This window comes from Pelodiscus sinensis, chromosome 5, assembly GCF_052426305.1.
Source record: "Pelodiscus sinensis isolate ZL-2025 chromosome 5, ASM5242630v1, whole genome shotgun sequence".
In the NCBI taxonomy this organism is placed as follows: Eukaryota; Metazoa; Chordata; order Testudines; family Trionychidae; genus Pelodiscus; species Pelodiscus sinensis.
The window spans coordinates 44,325,686-44,337,722 of record NC_143056.1 but is presented as its reverse complement, the minus strand read 5'-3'; the positions used below and the strand labels follow the sequence as shown (position 1 = coordinate 44,337,722).

The 12,037-nt window shown below is 47.6% G+C and overlaps 1 protein-coding gene across 8 annotated transcripts in view; it reads right to left on the bottom strand.

Moving 5' to 3' along the window:
- The window catches only part of AREL1 (apoptosis resistant E3 ubiquitin protein ligase 1), a 41,003-nt gene that overhangs the window by 23,261 nt on the left and 5,705 nt on the right, over nucleotides 1-12,037 (bottom strand). For 5 of the 8 annotated variants that reach the window (XR_012903380.2, XM_075926868.2, XM_006117750.4 and 2 more), the window contains 7 exons: nucleotides 9,772-10,030; nucleotides 7,612-7,671; nucleotides 5,917-6,143; nucleotides 4,990-5,227; nucleotides 2,430-2,599; nucleotides 2,159-2,339; nucleotides 1,113-1,360 (listed from right to left, as the gene is read on the bottom strand). Coding sequence is in view for 7 of the 8 variants with exons in the window: in XM_075926868.2 (XP_075782983.1) it covers nucleotides 1,113-1,360; nucleotides 2,159-2,339; nucleotides 2,430-2,599; nucleotides 4,990-5,227; nucleotides 5,917-6,143; nucleotides 7,612-7,627 (1,080 nt within the window). In the remaining variant the exon portion in view is untranslated. Of the gene's footprint in view, nucleotides 1-1,112; nucleotides 1,361-2,158; nucleotides 2,340-2,429; nucleotides 2,600-4,989; nucleotides 5,228-5,916; nucleotides 6,144-7,611; nucleotides 7,672-9,771; nucleotides 10,031-12,037 lie in introns of those variants that run through there. The other 3 variants (XM_006117751.4, XM_025181970.3, XM_006117752.4) reach the window with 3 other exon arrangements.

Below are 12,037 nucleotides of genomic sequence, written 5' to 3'. Positions count from 1 at the left end.
GATGCTCTCCCCCTCTTCTCCCTCCCACACCTTGCACAGCAAACAGGAGGCTTCCAGGGGAGAAGCTCCAAGGCAGGGGCAGGAGCAGCTTGACAGTGTGTGGAGAGGCAACTGAAGTGCCAGCACTTGATAGCTTCCTTGCCAAACCAGTCAGGATCACCTGTCAGAGGCTCCAAGACCTACCGGTAGATCCCAATCTACTGGTTGGTGACCACTGTTTTAATCCTTTTACCTTAGTTGTTGTTAAACAGATTGTATTTTCTATTCTTTCTTCCCAAATCAATCATTCTCCCTAGCTCCCGATCAGACTTGTTTTTTCTGATTTTCCTCCTGATCATGACCTGTACGTACTCAAAATGGAAGTAACTTGAAGCCTGATTTCACCAAAGTCATAAAGGAGGGCACTAAAGTCAATGAAGAGATGCCCATTGACTTCAACAGATTAGGATCAGACAGAGAGAGGCTGTTAGATCACCCTACTCTGTGATATGATGCTGCTACATATGTAATGCTAAAAAGTGTATCAGTCTTTTTACTGATACTTAATTGCAAACTCTAAATTTTCTGTCTATTCCCTCTGGGTTTCCCTTAGTTGTTCCTGTTTTCCAGATTTCTCGCTCCCATTGATTAGCTTGGTTGGCTCCTTAGGCTGCTTTTGAATCTTGGCATTCTCCTTTCTCACCCCCTGTTCTTACTAGGTCCCTTTGTGTATCTCTGCCCTCACTGGTGTTTGCAGCTCCTCCCAATTTAGGATCAGCTCTGAATATTATTAACATGTAGCTTTTACTCTGGTTTCCCATCTTTAATTAAAGCATTGTCAGCCTTGACAAGTACACCTAATAGGTTTCCATCTCTTCTGTGGCACATATCTTCACTCTACCAGGTTTCCACTATATTCTTCCCTGCCTTTAAATTTAACATCTTGGGATCCTTCAGGGGGGAAAATACCTGGGGAATCTAAAACAACAATTTTAAACACTTAGTTTAGACAAACTTTACCAGCCAAGTGTGATATGTCTAGGAACAGAGCCCAAAGAGAGGGGCAAGGCAAGCTCTGAAATGCCAGAACATTTGAATCTAAAGCTGAAGAGCAGTAACCATGTGGGCTTTACCTTGGGTGACACATAACAATATACTTTTTTAGGTTTCTTCACTTTCTCTGGAGTTTGGCTGTCAGATGGAGAGTCTTCATCCTCATCTTCAGTGGTGGCAGAAAGACGGCGCTGGGAGGAGCCCAGATGCATGGGTGGGAGGTGCCACTGTGTATTGGCATAGCTAGTAGAGTTGTAAAGATAGGCCTCAAAGTAGATACTGACCCCTGATGTGGACACATTACGTTCTACAATGTTCATTTCATTTTCTAAAAGACACAAATGGAACACATGTCAAGTCTGATACAGCCAAGAAATGAAGTTGAGTACCTCACATTAAGTTCAGAGTTCACAGAACAGCACTAAGCAAAAAGTCTAACCAGCTAAGTGGGAACCTGGTAAAGTGACTCCACAACAAAGGAGGTTCAAGAGTGGGATATGGAGCCTTTCACCTCCAGGGCATCAGTAAATCAGGTCTGACTGTAGGCCTGGGAGACAGGCTGTCTTGGAGGAGGGGCGAGAGAAAAGGAATACAGAACCTTTCATTTCTAGGGCGCCACTTCTAATTTAACTCCTGCCTGTAGTAACCAAAAGCTATAATCAAATGACAGTCATTCAGTAGCTTGTGTGAAATAAACTGGTAACTTACTCCTTGTGGGACAAAGATCCACATCACAAAATAATCAAGAATGAGAATACCATCTGTTATATAGTACTCTTAATTTGTAGATCTCAAAGCATATCCAAAATTTTCTTAACTACTGTTAACCTCCTAAATGCAAAGGACTGAATACATCATAGTCAAAGGCTCAATCTTTAAAAAGTTCCCCTCAGAAGCAGGAGGTGGCAACTCCTGTGTGATAAATGTTATAGGGATATGGAATGTCTATCTCTAGTGTTTTCTCCACCATCACTGAATTCACCTCATTTAAATATGTTTAAAAGAATGAACATCACTGAGTGAGACTGGTATGGAGGGAAGCCAATTTTAAAACAGAAACCAGCTCTCCTTGAATGGAACATATGGCATCCAGTAGGACTAGATCATCGAACATCTCTCAACTCACCACTTAGGACAATAATGTCAAAATCGCCATTGCTAATAGGCTGGTTTTGGTAGGCAATACAAGCATGAAAACAACCTCTACGGTGCAGGGTGAGACGCAAGAACACTTGGCAAGTCTGTCGATTGGATGTCACAGACTTCTCAAACAAAACATCAGAGCTCTCTTCCTCTTGGGGACCCAGCTAGAAAAAGACAGAAAAACAACAGTGGAGAGGATAACACTCTAGATCAGGAGGAGACGGGAGAGAGGGATGGAGCCCAACCCAACTCACTTCATGGATGGAAAGGCTGTAGTTGTGCTCATCTACCAGGGACACAGAATTGCTGGTGGGATTATCATACTCATCTCTGGGGACAATCTGCAAAGTGTGTTGCTGCCCACAGGTCAGCACCAGAGTGGAAAAGTGGCAGACAATTTTGGTCTTGGAGGGAACCACCATCCCTGAAACAAAGAGAGACACAATTTAGAATCAGAGACAGCCCTAGTTACAGCAACAGAAAGCTAACATAGAAGCACTATGCCTTGCAAAGAACAGATGAATTCTTAATACATTTCTCCCACCTCTGCAGCTAGTGCAACCAAGCACTGAGAATTCAAATACATGCTGTGAGGAAGGAAAAGCTTGCCATAGATTGAGACCCAGCATGCTGAACAGGGTTAACTCTTGGCTTCATTAGGCATCTATTTAAATGAGTGTCCTCATTCCCATCATGATAGCACAACTGATCCAATAAAGTACAAATCAGTTGACCTGTAAGACTCAACTAGTTATGCAAGCTTTAGCCAGAAGGGTACTGAATAAGTTTTGGATTACCTCTTTTTTTTTGGAGGCAATAAAGGGGGCAAGACTTATCTGGAATTGTGTTTATTTGTAAAATTATTAATGGAAGTACATGCACAGAGTATAAAATATACTGATTGGAATCAAACAGAAAAATAAATTATGTCGAAGAGTTTCCTTTTTTCTTTTTATAAAAAAAATCTGTGGAAATCACTGCTGCAAGAAATCAATGAAGCAAAGTTTAGAAGATCCAAGAGGATTCAGGTCAAATCAAAATAGCACTTGAAGTAACAATAGCTAAGATATCAATTATAATTCTCTATATTTGAGTGTAAAGGCATTCTCTGGCCATTTAGCTGGGTCAGGATGAAGTTACCCACAAAGAATGGTATGGTGTCAATGGCTATATAGGCTGACACACACTGCTACTACAGGCAGTCCCCGACTTACGCGGATCCACACTTACGTCGGATCCGCACTTACAAACGGGGCTTTCTCGCCCCGGAGGTCGAGGTAGCGGATTGCTACCTGCGAGCTCCGGGGCGAGAAAGCCCCGTTCGTAAGCTGCTCCGGTGCCCCTGGTCTGCTGGAGACCGTCTCCAGCAGACCAGGGGCACCGGGCGGGTTCCCACGCTTCTGAGGCTTTGCCAGAGCAAAGCCTCAGAAGCGCGGGAACCCGCCCGCTGCTGCCGCTTCAGTCGCGGTGCCTGTGGTCTGCTGGAGACGGTCCCCAGCAGACCACAGGCAGGGGACTGAAGCGGCAGCAGCGGCGGTTCCCCGCGCTTCTGAGACTTTGCCAGAGCAAAGTCTCAGAAGCGCGGGGAACCGCCGCTGCTGCCGCTTCAGTCCCCTGCCTGTGGTCTGCTGGGGACCGTCCCCAGCAGACCACAGGCACCGGGACTGAAGCCGCAGCCGCGGGGGGTCCCGCGCCTCTGAGGCTTTGCCAGAGCAAAGCCTCAGAGGCGCGGCACCCCGCTGCCGCTGCGGCTCTGCTCCCATATCCCTGGTCTGCTGGGGGCGGGGGGGCGCGGCTAGTGTGCCCCCCCCCAGCAGACCAGGCTTTTGTTTTGGACCCTGGAGCAGAGCAGCTGGGGCTGGCAATTGGTCCTGCAGCGCCTTCTGGGCACTACTGGACCAACCCGGCAGCACCCTAGCTGCTCTGCCCCAGGTCCTGATTCAGCCGCTGCTGGTCAGTTTCAGCAGTGGCTGAATCAGGACGCCTGGGGCAGAGCAGCTGGGGTGCTGCTCGGTTGGTCCAGTAGCGCCGAGGAGCGGTGCTACTGGAGCAACCCAGCAGCACCCCAGCTGCTCTGCCCCAGGCGTCCCCAAGTCAGCCGCTGCTGAAACTGACCAGCGCTGACTACAGGAAGCCCGAGGCAGAGTTGCTCTGCCCCAGGCTTCCTGGAATCAGCTGCTGATCAGTTTCAGCTGCAGCTGACTTGGGGAAGCTTGGGGTTCTTAAATTGAATCTGTATGTAAGTCAGAACTGGCGGTCAGTTTCAGCAGCGGCTGAATCTGGACGCCAGTTCCGACTTACATACAGATTCAACTTAAGAACAAACCTACAGTCCCTATCTTGTACGTAACCCGAGGACTGCCTGTACTACAGTATAGCAGCTTCTGTTTTCCCATGTTTGCTGCTTACAAGCTTGCTTAAATCAAGAGTCTCTCTCTCTATATTATTTGGCTTCAGAGGGTAGCCGAGTTAGTCTGTAACAGCAAAAACTTAAACAACAACAAATAGTCTAGTAGCACCTTGAAGATTAACAAAACATGTAGATGGTATCATGAGGTTTGTGTCATCTGAAGAAGTGGATTGCGCCCACAAAAGCTCACGATACCATCTACATGTTTTGTTAGTCTTTAAGGTGCTACGAAACTATTTGTAGTTTTTAATTTTTTTCTATTACTTGGGAGAGCACATGTAGAGTACAATGCAAAGGAGGCAAACCCTCCCCATATATCTCTATCTCAGCTACCAACATATACCTTGATGTCACTGACACCTCTATATCTACTCAGGTTCACTACCAATTCACCTAGACCTTACCTGGCTGAAACACTTTGTAGTAGGGGCTGTAGGCCACATTCAAGCCGCCGAGCTTTATGGTAATTTCATATCGCCCAGCCCTGCGCACAGTGAAGGCCACTTTCGCCACATTGGAATTAGGCTCCTGAAGGACTTCCTGGGTCACAGGAATATCCATTGCTAGCTCCACATGGCAGATTTGAACTCGCAGCCCCACAGGCCGATGAGCAGGGAAGGGCTGCCCATTCTTATAGAATAACTGCATGGGGAATGGAGAAGCCCAGGTCAGCAGAGATACGGGACACAGGTAGAGAAAGAAACCAGCCACCTTGCAACAGAAGGCAGGATGGAGCCCTGCCTCAACAAGGGAGCGAGGGGAAAACAAATGCAGGACAAAGCCCCATAGCATGGGCAGTGTTCTCCCAGAGAGTGAGAAAGAGGGAACCGTGTACCTTTAAGCTCTGGTTCCCCTCCCCCCAGTACTTATTCTGCTGGGATTCAAAAAAGTTACTTGAGAAGAAGACGTTTCAGGGCAATTGCTCCATGAATTGTTAGTTTGCATCCTGAACAGGATCAAAACCAACCAAGCCCCCACCAAAAGCAAGCAAAACTGCATCTTTATAGGAAGACTACTAGGTATTGTCTATTTGTCCCCAGAGAGAATTATGTAGTGCCCTGGACCAATTACCATAAAGGAAGGTGACACAGGAGACATTCACCCCAATAGTTGACCTAGTCTGTGCCAACGACACCCATAGCATGAAAAAAGTTTGTTAGACATAAACACTATATTCAACTCAACCATGAAAATGACGTAACAAACAAACAGGAGAGGACCTCACTCTCTTCAATGCCCACCAAACAATTAAGAGATTTCCCCTACATCTCCTAGAGATGGAACCCTGCTCCTAACCCCCAATCTGTGTGGAGACAGAAACATTCCCTTACATGCACTCGGAAGGCCATGCTATGGCCCACCTCATAGGGGTCCTTCCAATCCCAGGAGACTTTGCAGGAGCGGGGGTCCAAGTAGTTGCCTCGCACGTAGTCATAAATAGTTCGCTCCCCTCGGCGCTCCCGGTCCTCATGCTGGAGGAAGCTGACTACACGTGCGGCAAGCTCAAAGAGGAACTTAATGGTGAAGAAGAAGGCTACAACGGATACTGTGATCCCACCTGCAGCAGAGAAAGAACACAAGATGGTTATGGCAGCATGGTCCAGCAAAGCACAGAGATCCCACCTGCATTGAGACTGGAGTCTTTCTACAGGACACACTTTAACTCAACCAGAAGTTATGGGCTGGATGCAGAAATTATTGTGGGAAATTCTGTGGCATGTTTTATTCAGGAGATAATGCTAGATTACACTAGATAAAGGTTGCTGGGTTTTACAATCTATAAGTGACTATGAACTGAATGGAGATGGTTGTAGTTGCCCAGAGTCTGAAGTATGGCACAGGAGAGTCTAGATACATCTGTGAGTGGTTTTCTACGAATACCCTACATAAAACTACTGAGATTCCACTGAAGGATGCAATGAGACAGCTACCACCTGAAGTGTTTTAGAACTGGACAGACATGCATCATGAAAGAAACAAACCCCCACTAGACCATAAAGGAAAAAGGGAATGACAAGGCAAGAGTGAAGTCAATGAGATGAGTTTGCCTGGGGCTGAAGAGGAGAACAATGTGGCAAGAAAACTTCCTGTTTGTTAGACAGACCCTAAACTAGGGGCGGGCAATAATTTTTGATGGGGGGGGGGAGAGATGTACTCCAAGAATTTGATAAAGTGGTCAAGAACTACACTTTTCCATGATATTAATGGAGGAGTTGCAGGATTTGTGATGGAGGTTGGATAGAGAAGGGAGCTTAGGTAAGGGATTGGGATGCGGCTCAGAGTGTGGGATCTGGGAGGCAGGCTGGGTGAAGGAGGAGGTTATGACCTGGAGGTAGGAGACACTGGTGCAGGAAGGGGTTGCGACCTGGAGGAGCAGCATAGGAAAGGGATGCAGGGTCTGGGAGCGGGATGTGACTGAATGCAGGCGGAGGTTCAGGGATTTGGATTGTGACTGGGGGTAGGGGATTAGGGTGCAAGGTCTGGAAAGCGGTATAGGTGCAGGAGCAGGGATGCGGAGCGTTTGGGTTTCATGAGGTAGGGGCACAGGAGTGGGGCAGATGGTTGCGTGGAGGAAGGGGCTGAGGTGCCAGAAACAGGCTGTGGTCAGGAGACACTTACCTGGATGGCTCCTAGCCAGCAGCCCAGCTAGTTCCTCACAGGGTCCCTGCCTTCCACGCCCCTGCTCAGGAAGCTCCCATTGGCTGGAAACCAGACAATGGGAACTGCAAGATGTTGCTGGGGGTGGAGGCACCACGTGAAGCCTCTTCCCTCTCTCCGTCCCCACAGGCTCATGGTGTTCAGAGAGCCACTGTGAGCGGTGTGTGGGGGCGGAGCAGGCAGGGAGCCTGGCAAAGTCTCCCACAGACCAGATCTGGCAGGTTGGTGGCCTGAATGTGGCTGATGGGCCATATTTTGTCCACCCCTGTCCTAAACCAGTATGAAAGCATCCAAGGCAGAATAAGACTTAAGGAAACCCTCAGAATCCTATTATAAGATGCATTAAGTTAGGCTGCCTCACCACTTACCAATAACGTAAAACATCAGGTCCCTTCTGTAAGACACGCAGCTGAGGATCACAGCTCCATCTAGAACACAAATCAGACCATGGCTAGTTCAGTGATCCCTTCTCAAATCTGCACACATCCTACAGCACCCATCAACAAAAACCCAGTGACCCTGCTTAGGGGCAGCAGGATTCCCCATCTCTTCCTCCCCCATATACACATTATATGCTTCAGCGGAAGCTGAGAAAAATTGGTCTTCTTCCTAAAGAGATCCCTCATACATGAAACCTAAAGTCTTTGAAAAACCCTATCAGCTCAGTTTTCTATAAAGAACAATTACATCACAGATTCTTGTTCTGAACTAGTGGTATCTGAAATAAAGACAATGCAGTATGAGCTTCAGAGACAGTTTGAGAACGTGCAAATACACTGTGGACTGAGCAACAGGGCCACTCCCCTTGGGTCACCAATTCCAACACTAGTGACTGACAGTATAGGCAGTCCCCGGGTTACATGGATCCGACTTATATCGGATCCCTACTTACAAACAGGGTGAGGCAACCCCGCACTAGCTGCTTCCCCCCAGCAGACCAGGGAGACGCGGAGCGGCTTTTCTCAGCAGACACCTCAGCTTGAGAATAAAGGACTGAGGGAAGTCAATGAGATGAGTTTGCCTGGGGCTGAAGAGGAGAACAATGTGGCAAGAAAACTTCCTGTTTGTTAGACAGACCCTAAACCAGGGGTGGGCAATAATTTTTGATGGGGGGGCGGGGGGAGGAGAGATGTACTCCAAGAATTTGATAAAGTGGTCAAGAACTACACTTTTCCATGATATTAATGGAGGAGTTGCAGGATTTGTGATGGAGGTTGGATAGAGAAGGGAGCTTGGGTAAGGGATTGGGATGCGGCTCAGAGTGTGGGATCTGGGAGGCAGGCTGGGTGAAGGAGGAGGTTATGACCTGGAGGTAGGAGACACTGGTGCAGGAAGGGGTTGCGACCTGGAGGAGCAGCATAGGAAAGGGATGCAGGGTCTGGGAGCGGGATGTGACTGAGTGCAGGAGGAGGTTCAGGGATTTGGATTGTGACTGGGGGTAGGGGATTAGGGTGCAAGGTCTGGAAAGGGGTATAGGTGCAGGAGCAGGGATGCGGAGCGTTTGGGTTTCATGAGGTAGGGGCACAGGAGTGGGGCAGATAGTTGCGTGGAGGAAGGGGCTGAGGTGCCAGAGACAGGCTATGGTCAGGAGACACTTACCTGGATGGCTCCTAGCCAGCAGCCCAGCTAGTTCCTCACAGGGTCTCTGCCTTCCACGCCCCTGCACAGGAAGCTCCCATTGGCTGGAAACCAGACAATGGGAACTGCAAGATTTTGCTGGGGGTGGAGGCACTGGGAGAATAAAACTGAGCTCTGGAGAAATGTTTGGCTAGAGTTTCCCCTACAATATGTACCAGTTCCGACTTACATACAAATTCAACTTAAGAACAAACCTACAGTCCCTATCTTGTACGTAACCCGGGGACTGCCTGTAGTTCCTATCTGTTTGATGGGTCTGTGAAGTGAGTTTGCATGGATCTAAGGTCCAGTCTCAGAAGTCATGTAGGCAAATCACAAAAGCACCACCATAGCTGGTAGCAACTAGGTCTCAGGTTGGAAGCCTCAGCAGAAAAACTACAGAATAAATCGGCTGTCGTGAAGCATAAATCTCTTCTCTGCCACCACCACCCTTCTTCCAAATGAGCCCTCCAGCATAGGGCTAAAATACATGTGGCCCTTCTGAGGCTGAACAACAGGGGGGAAACAAGACAGGAAAGTACATCTACATCTTTTTTCTCAATTCAACAAATTGGAAATATCATACACTCAGTTTTTGCAAGGAGTATGCTGGTGGCTCAGGAGTCCCTAAAGCAGTGGAAGAATCACTGTGTATTATCAGAAGATAATACTTAGTCCAACAACCAGAGGTGGAAATAGATTTCCACGCATTAATGCATATTAAGTGAGGAATTACAATGTGCCTGCAGTTAGTCTAGGCAAGAGGTGAAGTTACTTATCAGTCATAACAGCAACAGCAGCAAAGGTCACCACCACATAGGAAATTTGGGCCAGACATTTCCCTGTCTGATGGTGATCACCTTCCAGCCCTGTGAATCCTCCCAATTCTCTAGCCAATGGCAGTCACATACCTTTACAAAAGTGCCCATGTTCTAAAAGCCAACAGGGGGACACTCATTCCTCCACATCCTTCCTTTTGGCTCCAGAGGTGGGGCAAGGGTCAGCAGGAAGGGACCAAGCAGTAGAACAGTGTGGAGAAAGAGGCTCCTGGAACACACATTGCAGTTTCACAGCTGGAGGAAAGGGACTCAAGTACAACAACTTATCCCCCCGCTCTGTGAAGAGGTAATCTGCACTCTTGCACTCTGCAGTCACAAGTTGCTCAGTAGCCTAGGAAGGAACAAGAAGAAAACCAGTTACACTTATCCATGATGAAAAGGGTAGCCTGTAAAGAGATTTTAAAAAAAAAAACCCACCCACTTGAGTCCATGTCATTGCCACAAGTTTAGCTGATGTAAAGCACTACTGCACGTGTAAAGTGATGGGTTTTCCTATTTCCCAGCATTCTCAAATGTACCCTTGTCTCATTTTACTTTGCAGCTTAGATATACAGGGCTAAAATGGAAATAATCTTTGCTAGCCTAAATAGATTTAACAGGCTGCCCTGTTCAGCAGGGCAGCCAAGTACTCAGTTCCCACACAAGAGTAAATTTTATGGACTGGGCACCACATAAACAGCTCAGAGAAAGAGAGGTGGAGATTAATGAAAGGCATGGTGTCCAGCAAAATCTGACTACACCAATCCCCGGTGAAGGTTATTCAGCTGCACAGACATTTATATACAATGGCAGTATGCCTTAAAAGGAATCTGAGCCCCAAAACAGATGGGACAAATTTCTCTGAAGCTGCCACATTACACATGTCCCAGATCTTAACATCAGGTGGCTTCACAAGACACTTCATTTTAAGCTCTGTCTACCCTGCTAAAACTTAGCTGCAAAGCAGCACATCTCTCATTTAGTCTGAAGACAAACCCCATAACAGACAAAATCTGTGTAACCCATATAGCTGTAGTCCCATTACCCTATCCACACCCCCTCCCAGCCCTACCTTTTGGGAGGAGGTGTGGATAGGGTGAGTAGTGGCTCCTGTGGGAGGGATAGTAAGAGGTCAGGGCTAAGTGTTGAGGCTGGGAGTGGATCTGGGACTCAGGGCCAGGGGTGCAACTGCAGCCATAGCAGAGGGGAGAAGGGGCTGTGGGGCTGGGGACAAGGCTGGGGAGCAAGGGCTGCAGCTAAGACTGGGGCTGAAGCAGAGCTGGGAGAGTAGTGGGACTGGATAGTGTTCCTGCCCTGCCTGCTGTGGAGGCTGGCCAAGCTCTGCCCTGTGCCCCCAATGTTCCTCCATGCCCGCCTAGATGGATGCTTCACAGTTTTGGGGCCTCTGGCATAGAGAATGTGAAACATCCCAAGAGGGTGTGCCCGTCGCTAGGTCACACATGTTCTTTCAGAATGGAGAGGTGTAGGAAGGAGACAGGAATAAACTAGGAATGTGCCCCCAAAACAGATGACATCACCTAACTGTCTGATAGCGTATAAAGTAAGAACTCCACTAAGAGACCTGCTCCTCCTTCTTCCCCATCCTGCACGTTAAGATACCTGCCATCTTTACCACTTCTCTTTCAAATTGTCTATTTCAGGATGCCTGCTATCTCCCCATGACCTCTTACCCATAACTCCACAATACAAAGCCTGCTGCCTTCAGGACACAAAACTCTCCACTTACATATGTGAACAGATGGGCAAATCTGTACACAGTCTTTTACATGTGCTGCAGAAAAACTCAGTTTCTTACTGTCTCCTCCTCTCTCATGTCTAAGAGAAAATCCCACCCACTCATCTATTTTATCCTTCCTTTCCTGGCTGAAAGTACAGAGCTGTAATCCCTAGGCCATGAGTTGTCAATCTCCTCCCTACATAGCTTAACGCCTGTAAATTCTCTATTCTTAATACTCATTGATTTTGATCTAGCTAATGCCCGAGACATGGGCTGGGTAATTGACTCATGGCTCTGACCCCAAACAGTCCACATATGTACTAGTAATATCACCTTAAACCCCTTCTTGTTGATGCTAATTCATCTGGCCTCAATGCTGGCTTCAAACTTTGCTCCAACTGAACCAGTCTGTTACAAGGTTTTCCCCACATACCAGCATCAACAGTTTAGAAACTGCAGTGCAGTCTAGGAAGGAACACAGAGCAGGATGTAGTTTCTAGAACTATTTCTAACACTGAAATGTGCTTAAAAACAACAACACATTCCTGCCTCCTCCCCTTCACATTTCTTCATATTACTTCGTACTTGCTCCCTTTGTGCCTCACCCTCTGAATAAGGAGC